The 13,603-nt window shown below is 58.9% G+C and overlaps 1 protein-coding gene across 2 annotated transcripts; it reads left to right on the forward strand.

Moving 5' to 3' along the window:
* The first annotated feature begins 745 nt into the window (after positions 1-745).
* On the forward strand, positions 746-8,807 carry FGF17 (fibroblast growth factor 17). Of its 2 annotated transcripts, none has more exons than XM_017660652.3 (5): positions 746-3,206; positions 3,390-3,426; positions 6,329-6,473; positions 6,710-6,816; positions 7,958-8,807. In XM_017660652.3, the coding sequence occupies exons 1-5, from the start codon at positions 3,172-3,174 to the stop codon at positions 8,249-8,251; spliced, it is 618 nt and encodes a 205-aa protein (XP_017516141.1). In that variant the 5' UTR covers positions 746-3,171; the 3' UTR covers positions 8,252-8,807. The 2 variants fall into 2 exon arrangements, with proteins under 2 accessions (XP_017516141.1, XP_017516140.1); XM_017660651.3 differs by having other exon boundaries at positions 6,296-6,473; positions 7,958-8,806.
* Positions 8,808-13,603: the final 4,796 nt, after the last annotated feature.

A 13,603-nucleotide genomic window follows, 5' to 3' on the forward strand; every position in this document is an offset into this window, starting at 1 on the left:
AGAGCAGGGGTTGGAGTGGAGTCCCCTTTGCACTAAGAGGGCAGCGCCCGGGTACTGCAAAGGTGATTTCAGATGTTTTCTCCCCTTCAAGCCCCACCGAGGGCAAGTGCTGGGTCCCTCTGTGCGAGGGCGTGCAGCAGCTAAGCCATGGCACACTGATTTCCATGTGCTGGTGGGCAGTACGGTCATATTGTAAATATGGGGCTCTGCCTGCAATTCAGAGTGCCCTTCACCCTCCCCCACCCCAGCCTTTCTGTTTTTCAACAGGAAAAGGGTGGGCAGGGGTCGAAGCAGGTGGTGCCAAGTGGCAGGTCTGCAGGTGGCTCCGTGTCAGCACCAGCTAGGCTGTTAGAAGCAGGCGTGAGACGCCCCAACTGGGGTGTGTTGAACTTGGCACTAGGGGGTGGGGATTATTAACCACAGCAGCTCAAGCTAGTTTTTACTTCCCTTATCAACTCCTGCCACCACCCCATAAATCTTAATGAACTATACCCTTCTTCCCCTGCCATCTCCTGCTAGTCAAGAGACAAAGTCAAGCTAGGTAAATTGAGGCTGGGCCACATAAGAGGGTCTCTGCCCCCTTCCTTGGTTCTTGGGGCACCTAATACTTTTCAAGGAGTGCCTCTTCTCTCAGTTGACATGGTGGCAGTTTTGACGGCATCAGTAGTAGCCATTTGATTTTTATAAATTAGAAAGCTGAGACCAGAGACTTGAGGGACTTGCCACAGGGCACAGAGCCTGTCAGGGCCAAGGGATGGGGGAAAATCCAGAGTCGGCCTGGAATGCTCTCCATGCTGCCTCTGCCCTTGGCCTTCCCATGAGGTAAAGGAGCCACGTCAGAAGGCCAGGCCTGCGGGTGCAGAATGGGAAGGGCTACCCAGCCCTGGCCCAGAGTCCCCGGGCACAATCCCCCTGGCTGAGCCCTGAGGCTGAGCTTCACTGATGGCATGTGTTACCATGGAGACCAGGCTGGGCTGGGGACTGCGCTGGGGGCTGGCCAGTGGCTGCAGGCCCTTCCCCACTGATAGGAAGGACCCAGGTGCTCAGGCTCCTTGAGCCAAGACAGTGATTGGTGGAGCTCCTCACCCAGCCTCTCCTTACTGCCTCCTGCCCCCAGCGACCCCACTACTCCAGAACCTGTGGCCTGAGCTGCCTCCCCCAAGTGTCTCTGTGCTTGCCTGTGACCCAGGATTGAGGTTTACCTGGGAGTGGGAGCTGGAGAGGACGGGGGTGTGAGGTCCAAAGCTTCCCAGAACATAGAGCCAGCACCAGTCAGCCAAGTTTGATCAGTCCCCAGATGGTGGGATGAGTGTGGAAAATGAAAATGATCAGGAGCACCAGCCTGGGCAAAGGCAGGGGCACAGGTTGGGGCGTATGCGGAAACAACGCTGGGCATGGGTACCTGGTTCCTGTCCCTGCCGCGAGCTGACTGGCCCTGACCCTCCCTGGGCCTCATTCGGGAATGAGCAGGCCAGATCGCTTGAAGAATCTCTGCGATCCTTTCCAGGTTGACATTCTTTCCATCTGATTCCAGCCCTGGCCTCCCCCAGTCACAGGGCCTGCTCCAGCTCAGTGTGGCCCCAAGCCCGCCAACCCCTGCACCCTGTGGGGCGCCCAGGGGTGGAGCTGGCTCTGGGCAGGGCAGGAGGTGTCCGTGGTGCTTGTCTGTGGGTGGGGCAGGGTGGCAGACAGCTTTGTGGATTGATCTAGCTCAGGAAGGTGAGAAGCAGCCTGGAGGGGAGAGATTCCCCTCCCACTCATCTCTGTAGGTAAATAAATCCACAGCCACCATTTCCCCCTCTCTTCCCATCCTGGAGGCACTGCAACCTCCAGGGAGCCTGGAGCTGAGGGGCAGGCCCCACTTCCCTGGCTGGAGGCTTCGCTCAGAGCCCCCCGAAGCAGAGTCTGCATCAGCCACTCTGAGTGTCTGGCCACCCGCTTCCAGGCCCTGGGACACTGCTGAGCCCCAGAGGGTGCGGACACAGTGGAAAGGCCCCAGATACAGCCCATGTGGGATGGAGAGGGCTTGGACTTTGGAAGCCTAGTTAGCCATCCACTAGCCGGGCCATTCTGCGCTGATTACCGACCAACGTCAGTTTCCTGTCTGCAGAATGGACCTGGTACACAGCAGCGTGGGACCGGAGGTCACATGCAGAGGCCGGTGGGCCCTTCATCCCAGGCAGCTGGCAGGGCACAGAAAAGGCGCCCTGAGCTGCTCCTACTCTGACTCCAAGCTCTAGGATGGCAGCTGCCCCTGGGCTGTGGAGTGAGGCCCAGGACCTATTCCACCTGTTGAGGCTGCTAAGTGCAGTTACCTCCGTTGGTCTTCCCACATCCTGGGGCATTTCTGTCCCCATCTCCCAGAGGAAAGTTGCTGGCCAGGGCACCAGCTCTTCCCTCAATCTGTCTTCTCAGAGCTGTCAGGCCAGCATGCAAGATTCCATCAGGGTCCTTCCCCGGCCCCAGCTGTGCCTCCCTCCTCACCCTGGCCCCCCAGTCTGTCGCACCCATTATTTGCTGCCAGCCAGGACAGCCTTAACACCTAGCCAGTGGCCAGCCAGCAGAGAGGGGGAGCAAGGGTGACAGGCAGTGGAAGCCACCGCTCCTAGCCAAGCCCACCGCCTGCCCCCAGGAGGGAAGCTCCTCCTTTTAAGGCTGCTTCTGGGAATTTCCAGCCCCTGAGCTAGACCAGCAACCCCGGGCCCAGACTGACACCTGTGGCTCACCCTTGCGGAGGTGGGGCACCAACGCTGAGGACGGGAGAAGCTGGCTCTGAGGAGGAGGAGGGCCCCGCAGGCCGGGGTGTGAGGGTCAGGCTTAAGGGAGAGACCCCAGGGGCTGGCCTCCTTATCCAGAAGCCTCCGGCCGCTCCATCCTCCGCACTGAGGCAGCCCAGCAAGAGGCTGGCAGCCCCCACCAGCCGCTGCCTAGCAGTCTCACTGGCCAGGAAGGTGGACACCTCACACCTCAGTCTCCCAATTACGCCCTCCCCCCTTCTCCTCCCCTCTTCTCTCTCCCCCTCCTCCCCCCTGTCTCTCCTCCTCTCCCCCACTGAAAACCTGTGGCTTGAAGAGACCTTGGCTTGTCTGGTACTCAACCCCTGGGGACTGCCCACATCTGCTCCTGAGTTTGGGGGCAGGGGGGCAACGGCCCCAAGAAATCTCTCCGGCGATGGGAGCCAGCCGCCTGCTGCCCAGCCTCACTCTGTAAGTGTGCTGTGCGTCTCTCCGACTGCAGTCTTGTTGCTGTTTCCAGCTGGGGGCAGCCCTAATGTTAGCGGGACTCCCACAGGCACAGCAGCGGGGCAGGGGGGTGGGCAGGCGGTGCCTGGGTGCGCCCTGGGAGGGCCTAAGCACTCACCCCTGGGTCCGCCTTGTCTCCCCACACAGGTGCTTACAGCTACTGACTCTCTGCTGTCAAACCCAGGTAGGCCCGCGCCCCCAGTGACTTTCTCTCCCACCCCACCAGCAGTGGGGAGCAGTCTCCTGTGGGTGGACAGAGGCAGGTTCTGGCCTCTCCCTGGGTCCAGAAGGCTCTGAGGTTTGGGGGAGGGAGGATGTCAGCCTTTGAAAGAGGGTAAGAGAAGGTGCTATGGCAGATCTGGGGATTGACTGAGGTTTTTCTGTCCTTCCTCTACTTCCCCTGGGATCTCTGCTTCTCTCTCCATCCCTCCACGTGGGGTTCTCCCAGGGCTAAGTGCTTAAGGGCTTGAGGGATGGAGCCCAGAGTGGTTGCAAGAGGGAGGATGGTTGGCAGATGGCTCCTATGAGGCTGGCACCACAAGTATACCTGAAGCACAGGTGTCCGTCCAGCGTGTTCCACCCACCGCCTGACTCCAACACGGATGCCCTGGGGGGTTGCTGTCCCTGGGGTCTCATGGGAGTCAGGATGCCCAGCCAGGGCCAGGCGACTCCTTACCTACAGGGCAGCGAGGTCAAGCCCAAAGAGGTTCGTTTGGGACAAGATTCAGGGTTTGCCTGCCCACAGTACCCCCACCCCAAGTCAGCCCCCACACACACACACACACCCCTCCTCAGCCTCAGCCCCCTGTGCAAGGCTCGGTCCCTTTTTGTGACCCTCCATAAAAGTGCAGCTATTAAAATGCACTGGTCCAGAACCGCTCTGGGGTGAGATCGCTTGGCTTCCCCAGGCCGGAGGCCCGCTTCTCTTCATATCCAGTGGGGACTTTTTTTTAAGGTAAATGCCTTTTCTCTGGGAGAGGGAAAGGGGCTGCCTTTGAAGCAGTGGGGGGGTGGGAGAGAGAGAGAGACAACTCCCCCCTGCTTTTCCTTCCCCCTTTTGCTTCACACATCCAGGGAAAGCAAGAAGAAAGCCCCCAGCCTGGCCAGGAGGGGGCTGGGGGAGGGCCCAACCTGTTCTGGAAGGGGAATTAGCACAATGGTGCGGCTGGCCGGGGCGTTTATGGCCTGGTTGAGGCCCCATTCAGGACTCAGGGGAGGTGGCAAAGCTGTCCTCTCCCCCTTGAAGTGCCCCCTCGCCCCCCTTGGTGGGGGGGCCAGCAGGCCGGACCACAGCCATGCTTGAGGGGCCGTCTGACAAGCAGCTGTCTGCAGTGGTGGAAGGGGAGGTCCCCCCGCAGCGGGAACATGAAAGGGACAAGCAAGGTCCCGCGGGGAGAGCGACTTGTGGGCTGTGGGCTGTTGGGGGGGCGTGGGGCTGCTTTTGTGCAGGGCTTGAAGGGGGATGAGGAGAGGAGGAGGCTTTGGGGGGGCCCTCTCCGCTCCCAACCTGAAACAGCCAGCCAGAAGGAGGCTGCCCGCCAAGAGGGGCGGAGGGCCTGAGCCTGGGCCAGGAGGCTGTGGCAGGCTGGACCCCACCCCTGGTCCTGGGTCAGCCAGACCCCACCCCCTGGTGGGGAGCCAGGTACCCAAAACAAATGCTGGCCTCAGGTTTTCCCAGGGTCCGGTGGGCATTGCTGACCTGAGTCCTGCAGACCCTGCCCTCCTGGGCTGCGGGCCTGGCAACACTCCCGACCTGTGAACGGACAAGCTAGAGTGGGAAATGAGCAGGGACCCTTTCAAGGGGTCAGCCCTGGACAGGGTCCAGTCAGCTTCTTGCTACTCCCGCACCTCCCCTTTCCCCCAAACTGATACTGTCCACCCACCTGTAGGAAAGAGTGCTCCCTGCAGATGCAGGGCTGGGCCTAGCTCTGTCCAGATGGTTGCGAATGGGCCTGGGATAACGGTGGACTCGCGGATTTGGGGCAGGGAAAGGCTGTCCCCAGCATAAGCCCGCAGTATCCAGGTGGAGAAAAATATTATAGTACTAGAGCTGAGGTTGTCCCAGCAGCTGGGAAATGTCATCCCAGGTGACACCTTGCTGGAGAGAGGCAGGAAGTGAGTGGTCTTTCCATCTCCCAGTCAGTGCTGCAGATGGTCCAGAGAAGGTACATGTCTGGCTTTGTACCGTGTGTATGAAGATGCAACAGCACCTCTCCCCTCCCAGGAAAGTGGCAGGCGGCCTCAACCCGGACTGGCCTGAGACCCTTGCCTGCGGTGTAAGCAGGCCGCCTCCAGGGAGCAGCCACTGGGCCACTGCTGAGGGCACCTTTCCCTGCTGCCTCCATCTCCCTCAGCTAAGGGGAAGAGAAGGGAGGGGCCCTGGAAGGGGACTGGCTTCTCTCAGGGCCCTGAGCACCCAGGGGAAGAGGCAGGCGACATGGGCATGTGCTCAGGGTTCTACAGTAGGGCTGCAAGGAAAAGCTTACAGGAGCCTTGAAGAAGCCTAAGGAGACACTCTTAGGGCCCCCATAATTCTCTCCAGTGATCCTAATGATCCTAACCAACCAGTTGCTATGTATGCACGTGTGTGTGTGCATGTGCACACACATGTGCAAGGCGTGGTGTCCTCCAAGGCCAGTGGGGAGGATGAAGGAGAAATCTGGATGCCATGCTAATGGAGTCAACACCCTGGAGTGCTGGAGAGAGATGAGCTAAAACCCTAGGCGCACGGCAGGGATTCTGTGTCCCCTGCACACCTCCGCCATGGAACATGGGGGCCAACTCCCAGAGTCCCGGCCACAGGTCTGCACTGCTTCACCAAGCGCCACCAAGCCTGGAGAGCCACCAGTTCCCTGCCCCAGGAAGTCATGACTGGCCCACCCACTGGCCTGTGAAAGTCATGGGCACACGTCCCCTTTGCTCTGTACCTCAGTCTCCGAGGACAAACGGCCTGCCCTCACCGCACTCACCTCCACACCCCTCTCCCCTGGATGGACTGGTGGTGGTGTCACCCAAAGCAAATTGACGCTATTTTTCCCTTGGTAACCGCAAAGGGGGAGAATCACCCGTCTCCTAATTTTAACCAGTACGTGAGGGACCAGGGCGCCATGACTGACCAGCTGAGCAGGCGGCAGATCCGCGAGTACCAGCTCTACAGCCGGACCAGCGGCAAGCACGTGCAGGTCACCGGGCGACGCATCTCTGCCACCGCTGAGGACGGCAACAAGTTTGGTGAGACCCAGGCCCCCCACAATGCTGGCTGGACTCACCTGGTCCATCCCTGAGCCTGCATTAGGGCAGAGCCCCAGCAGGAGAGCAGGGAGCAGCCTCTTGGAGGCAGACCCTCCCCCAAGGGCCTCCCAGTGCCCCTGGCCTGGGTTCAGAGGTCAGGCTGGTTGGGAGCCCCGTGTCATACCCCAGGGCTGGCAGCCATAATGGACAGAGGTCTTTCTCCCCCCGCATCACAGCCAAACTCATAGTAGAGACGGACACGTTTGGAAGCCGGGTGCGCATCAAGGGGGCTGAGAGCGAGAAGTACATCTGCATGAATAAGAGAGGCAAGCTCATCGGGAAGGTGAGGCCTGGAGGACAGGGAGACCCGATCTTACTAGGGAGGGGCATGCGGGGCCCCAGCACACCCACTCCCCTCTGCTGGGCCCACCCAGGACTGTGCCCTCTGCTCTTGCCCCCCGCCCCCCTGACAACCTGGCCACTCTCTAGTTTCTCTAGTTAAGGGAGTTCCTGTGGGTCTATAAGCCCTCTGAGAACCCTGGCTGATCCTAAGGATCCTTGGCCCTGAGTTCTGGGGTATACCCCAGCACTGGTGAGTAAGAAGTTCAGCACCTGCATGGTGTTAGAGCCCCTCTGCTGAGGGCTAAGTGCCGAAGTGCTGATCAGGGTTGAAAGTGGGCATTCGTACAAGGCCAGAAGCTACCTCGAGGTCAGTGGAGTTCACAGGATCCAACTGGCAAGATGCACGCTGACCTCCTAGTGTGTAGTCGCCTACTGGTGTAGATGAGTAATAGTGTGTAGCACCTATTAGTGTAGCCACCTACTAGTGTGTAGACCACCCATTAGTATAGCTGCCTGCTAGTGTGTAGTCACCTGTGAATTTAGCCACCTGCAAGTGTAGCCGCTCTCCAGTGCTGCTGTGTAGAACCATTTCCTTTCGCATTGGTCAGGCCTGGCTTCTGCTTCTGGATGGTCTTACCAAATGTCTGGTCATTTTGTCAAGCCTTGGGTTCATCATGTGTAAGAATGGGCATGATGTCAAGGTTATCTGGAGGGTCACATGGGTGGCTGGGTGTTGACATAGGCTGTGCTCTATAAACATCTGCCCCTTCTTTTCATCAGCCTGTTGCCTCCGTTCCCTCCACCCAGCACCTCCACCCACCCAGGCTGAGGAGCATTCTCATGTAGCATGCCCACTGGGTGTGCACAATAACCCTGATCTTTATGCCCATGTCAGAAACTGAGGCTCAGCATGGCTAAGTACCTTGTTCAAGGTGTACAACTTCCACTTGACAAGCCTGTCATGACATTCAGATCTTACTCCAGGCAGCATATTCCTTTCACCCAATTCTCCCTGTTCAAAAGGGCACCCATCTTCCCAGTCCCTGTCGTGCCCTTTTAGCCCTACAAAACAGGCCCAAAAGGCAGAGGAGCCAGACAGGGTAGGTGGACAAATTCTCCTCCTCTCCTTCCTTCCCCCGCAGCCCAGTGGGAAGAGCAAAGACTGCGTGTTCACGGAGATAGTGCTGGAGAACAACTACACAGCCTTCCAGAATGCCCGGCACGAGGGCTGGTTCATGGCCTTCACAAGGCAGGGTCGGCCGCGCCAGGCCTCCCGCAGCCGCCAGAACCAGAGAGAGGCCCACTTCATCAAGCGCCTCTACCAGGGTCAGCTGCCCTTTCCCAACCACGCTGAGAGGCAGAAGCAGTTTGAGTTTGTGGGCTCAGCCCCCACCCGGCGGACCAAGCGCACTCGGAGGCCGCAGCCCCTGACGTAGTTGGGAACAGGGGGGCAGCTGCCTCTCACCGGCCTGCCCACCCCCCCCCTTAGCCCTGCTCCCCGGGTCTAAAGACTGGGCTGGGGTGGAGGGAAGAGAGCCCGAACCCCCACGGGGATCCCTGAGGACCGGCAAGCACCAGAGCCCCAGGCCAGAAGGGGACAGGACTGCCACAAAGCAGGGCCAGTGCCACACTGCGATGAGCCTCCTGGGGGTGGAGCCACCCCGGGAGAGAAACTGTGGTGGCACCCTGGACTCAGGCCCCCTGAAACAGGTGGAAAAGTCAGCAGATTCAAGGCCTTGCAGACACTGTCTGGAGGTAGCTCTCCTTAAAGGTTGCTTCCCATGTCCTCAATCTGTCCCCAGCCTCCAAATTCTTGATGACTAGAGTCTAGGAAGGGACTTTGGGTTCGTTTCAGGAGAAAAGAAAGAGGGGAAAAAAGGGTTGGTCATGCTTCACAACCCACTCCCCAGGCCTGCACCCCCGCGCCCAATTCCCACACCCAAAATAAAACCATCTTCCTGCAAACGGGTTATCCGAAGGGGTGGGGGGTGGAGAGGCGGTGTAGAAGGATCCAACTCAAAACGTAACTGGTAACAAACTAGCTTCTGCAAGAACCGCGGCGACGCTCCCGGTGCCGGCGGGGAGAGAGGAGCGTCCAGGCCCGGCCCAGCCGGCAGGTGCAGGGGCAGTGCCGCCCGAGGGAAGCAGGGTCCGGGTGGCCCGGGGCACCTCCGCCCCCCTGCGGGCTGGAGGCCGGGCGCCCCTCCCAGCGCGCGGGCTCTGGTTTCCTGGCGCGCGCTGCGCGTCCCGTGCTACCTGTTGGGCGAAGAGAACCCCAGCCCTGGGGGCGGCCGGGCATCCGAGCTGGGTCGGGCGTCCAGCCGAGGCACCGGGCCCGCAGGCCGAGGGCGCGGAGGCCTCCTGGCCCGGAGAAGATTGCTTTGCTCCGGTGAGGCAGGCGGGCGGCAGGGGAAGCGGGGCCGGCAGGTGGCCTCGGGCTCGCGGGCGGGCCGCACCTGAGCGGGGCCCTGCGCGGGCGGCGGCGGCCGGGGTGGGGCCGGGGGCGCGGGGAGGGTGGCGACCCGAGCCCCCGGCCGCGCGGGTGGGCTTGCGCTCGCGCCTCCGGGTGTGCCCTCGGGGAGTGGGGCTCGGGGGCCGTAAACCCACTGCTTCAGAGGAAACACCCTCACCGAGACCCCTCTTCTGTGTATGGACCGCCCTCACCCAGCCTCAGTTTCCCCTCCCTCTCCTTTCTGAGTAAACGGGGAGGGGGTTATGGAAAGAGAAGAATAAGAACGAAAGACCTGTCTTCTCACTTTTCCCAAAAATGGCCTGAAAATAAGGAAAGAATGGGAGTGGTTGAGTTAAAACGGGAGGCGAGTGAAGCAGCAGGCCGAGTGGACCGAGTCTGGGGCCATCCGCCCCTCGCCCTCGCTGAGGGCTGGAGCAGAGACTGACACCCCCAGCTCGGGGCAGTGTGGAAGGCAGCGGCCAGGAGGGAGGTCCCGGGCCAGGCAGACATTCTCTGTCCAGCTCGTCATAATTGCTTTCCACCAGGTTGCTTTTCCTCTCCCCCTGCCCCCACCAACCCACCCAGAAACAAAGAGTCTTAATCCTGGTGAAGACTGCGGGAGATGTGTTGGGGGTCGTTTCTGGGGGGGGTGTAGGGAGGGTGGTCTGGAGCCACAGCTGATAGCTGGCAAGTTCAATGGGATTTTAAATGCAGGGGCAACACCCAGCAATTACCTGGGGACAAAGGGTTGGGGCCCCCAGGTGTGGAAGTCTGGACTTGGGGGGCTGGGAAGGAGGTGTGTTGGGGAGGGGAGCTCTTACAATCCCTCTGATTTCTCCAGGAATTTGAGACATTCTTTAGAGCTCTAGACTGCCTCCTGGCCCTCAGGCCCACCCCAACCCTCCCGGGCTCGGGTTAGAGACAGCTTCAAAGGTGGAGGGCCCTTTGTCTCGCCTGCCCTTTCTTCTCTGCCATTCTCCTGCCCCTCCCTCCCTCCCTGTGACCTCCCCAGCACAGTCAGGCCTCTGGGGGCCGGCTCCAGAAAGCCCTCACTGTTCCCTTTCTGGCTTTTTAAGGTGAGATCTGGCAGGGACGGACAGAGAGTGGGGACGGGTGAGGGAGGAAGGCAGCTTCGGAGGCCTGTGCCACCTCAGATGGCGTCCTCCTGGTGGCCTCGGGCCCTGGCATGGCTCTCTGAAGCTCCTCACCATGCCTTTTAGTGCCTCTGCCGAATGCAGGCTCCGTACCCAGGTGCCTCTTCATACGCTGGGGCAGTCTGTTAAGCTCATCCCCTCTAAACTGTGGTGATTTCAAAGGTGCTAAAAGGGAGAGGCCAAAGGAACAGATGTCTGATAAAAGGACCACGGAGGGATTTCAAGCACCCTGCATGGTGGGAAGGAGGCTTCTTGGATGCAGCCCGCCTGTGTCTGGGTACAGCAGGGCTGGTTGCCTCTGTGCACCTGATGGTTCTAGGCAAGTGTGCAGGCAGGTGGGCACTGGGGGAGACTTAGAGCAGGATAAAGGCGTCCTCTTAGGGAGGACAGAGTGGAGGGAGGTTCTGGCAGTGTGCCTCAAAGGCTGTGTTCTTTAGGGTTACCAAGAACTCAGGCTAAGACTAGCCTTCCTATTGCTCTCCCCCTCTCTGTGCTGTCCAAGCGGTCAGGTGAAGCAGAGGTAGCCAAAGCAGGAAGTCAGAGGGGACATCCACTCACTCTGTAGTCCCAGAAAGCTAGCTTCTACCTACATCACTCTGTTCAGCCTGTCCCCTAGACTCCAATGGCCAGTGACCTCCCAGTCACCAAGCCAAAGTCTTGCCCCAGACCTAGGTGTCCTCAGCCTCACAGGCCTGGACAACCTCAGCCTGCTTCCTACAGGCTCTCTTTTCTTCATCCTCCTGCTGCTACAGGGCCTCCTCTCTCTGCTGGCTCCTGTTCATAGAAACATTCCCTAAGATTTCTGCGACTCTATCCTTGTTCTTCTGCTTGTCATCACCTTGCACACGACTGCTTTTTCTCCCCAGCCCTGGAGCTCTGCCCCTTTGCCAGAGCTCACTGGGATCTGTCTTAGTTACTGCAACGCATGCTAAATGGCCTCTTTGCCCCCAAGCCCCCCACCAAGCCCCCACCAGGACATCACACGGTTTGTTCTGCTTACCTTACCCAGCCATAACCCACAGCTCTGCTCTGTTACACCATCACTAGCAAACTCTTTAGTGTGGTTTTCAAGACTCCTGTCCAGCTGTCCAGGCTCCCTTCCCAGGCCCATCCTGACAACTCCCCTCCAGGACTGACGGCGAAATTGCAAGCCTTGCCATCCAGCAGGCACGCTGTGCCCACCTGGGATCCTGAGGTTCCCACTGCCTAGCACACCCTTCCCCAGAATGCTCTGCTCCATAGACTGTCCTCACTGTCTCTGGCCCACTACTCGCCCTTCCTTGGCATGTATCATAGCTTGTCCAAAACTGTTCTTGTTTACGTGCTAGAGAGCACATGCCCCAGAAGTAGAAATTGCCTTCCCCAAAGGAACAGCCTGGCACACTGAAGAGTATTACTGGAGGATGAAACTGATGGAAGGTCCAGAAAGAAGCCACCAGCCTAGCACCCTCCAGTCTCTGCAGGTAGAGCAGAATGAGAAGCCAGAACCCTGCCTCCACACTGCACCACAGGTGGACTTGTGTGGGGAGGGGTCTCAAGCAGTAAATCCGAATATTTACTTACTCCCTACCATGTAAAGCACTGCTAGCCCTTTAGTTAATAAAAAGGATTGACAAGATATACAGTATCATCCCCTGTCAAGTTCTCAAGACACTTGACATTTTTTGGAAGGATAAACCCATACAAAGGCAGTTGTCTAGTGGGACTTTGGGAAATCTGAGCTAGCAAAGCAGCATTTGTACACCCAAACGAGAGAAGGAGGTAAGAGCTGTTGGAAATCAGGACACTAATGTGTAGAGAGAACTCCAGAGATGTGCCAGGCGGCTCACAAGCCATGCTCACGTGTTACCCGTTATTTAGGGAGTAAGATTGTTCCCACATCATGTGTGGGTGAACTCAGACTCAGAGATGTTAACTCATCCCTGGTTATAGCTAGTGAGTATTACAGTCCAGATTCCGGCCTGTCTTCAATGCCTTGAGGGGCAGGGTGGGTGGCAGGGAGGGAAAATTCCCATGGTAGGGGCACTGGGAAGGGCTGGGAGCTGCATGATCTTTAAGAACAAACAGGGTTTGGATCAGCAGAAAAGACACAAAAGGGGAGAAATACTGAGAGTGCAAACAGCATGAGAAGGAAGGCTTCAAGGCAGGAGAACATGCCCTGTGTTCAGGAAAAGGTAGCCAAGATAATAGGTTTGGCTAGAAGTGCAAATTTGCGTAGAGAGGTGGCTGGAAATGACTGGTTCAGTTATTGAGGTTTGGCCTTTGCGCTGTGGCAAGGAGGAAAGGGGCTTTGAGAAGGGGAGGGAGCAGATACAATTTTGGGAGACAGGCTGGTCCGGTTCTGCATGATGTGGCCGAGCCTCTGGGGTCCTGAAGACAGAGGGTCCAGTGCTGGGAGGTAGGGGTGTGGCTTCCAAACTGGTGAGAAAGGGTCTCTGCTAGGTCCTTGCTCTCCCTTTTCTTCCTCTGGCTTTGTTTTCCGTGGCCTCCTTTACTCCTTAGGTGCCCTGTACCCCAGTCAGCCTGTCTAGGAGTTAATGTTTAGATGGCTTAGGCACAGGGGGAGTGTCCCTGGGGCTCCCCCTCCCTGGCAGGTTGGTGCAGGGGGTGGAGCAAGGGGCACTGGAGTGAGAAGGAGAGAGCAGACGGTGAGGCCCCTTGCACGGGCCTTGGGAAGGGGGCAGGCTGCAGGGCTGGAGTCCAGTCAGGACATCTGGCACCAGTGACCTTGCTGGACAAAGGAACTGAGAACTAGGTGTCTAGGGCCAGGACTGCCTGCCCAAGAGAGGCAGGAGCCTCAGCCCCCTATTGTGGATGCAGGCGCCCATCCTCAAGGCCTCGAGGCACTCCTGATCTGAAAGGTATGCTAGTCCTGTTTGCAGCCTACTGGTTATGACCCAGCAGTGCCCAGGAAGCCCACCCTAGGCCTAGGCAATAGGCAATGGTAGTCAATGCTGCCTGCTTTAGGGGGGAAACTGTGCCTCCCTTCTCATGCCAGCCTGAAGCGGAGGCAGGCAAGCAATGAGGGAGGCTGATTCACTGGCCTTGAGGAGTCTGGGCCTTCTCAGAAGCAGGGCCTTGGAGGCAGAGCAAGTCTTATCAGAGGGCGAGAGCAGAGAAGAGGTGGAGGTGGAGCATGGCAGAGTAAAGGGTCTCCTGGCCTGACTGTGCCCTCCTGGCCC

The sequence above is a fragment of the Manis javanica genome, chromosome 3 (genome assembly GCF_040802235.1).
Source record: "Manis javanica isolate MJ-LG chromosome 3, MJ_LKY, whole genome shotgun sequence".
Classification (NCBI taxonomy): Eukaryota; Metazoa; Chordata; class Mammalia; order Pholidota; family Manidae; genus Manis; species Manis javanica.

Coding starts and splice junctions, on each gene's coding strand:
- FGF17 (XM_017660651.3), top strand. CDS start 3,172: ATGGGAGCCAGCCGCCTGCTGCCCAGCCTCACTCT. Junction 3,207..3,389: donor CTGCTGCCCAGCCTCACTCT/GTAAGTGTGCTG, acceptor CTCCCCACACAG/GTGCTTACAGCTACTGACTC. Junction 6,817..7,957: donor GAGGCAAGCTCATCGGGAAG/GTGAGGCCTGGA, acceptor CTTCCCCCGCAG/CCCAGTGGGAAGAGCAAAGA.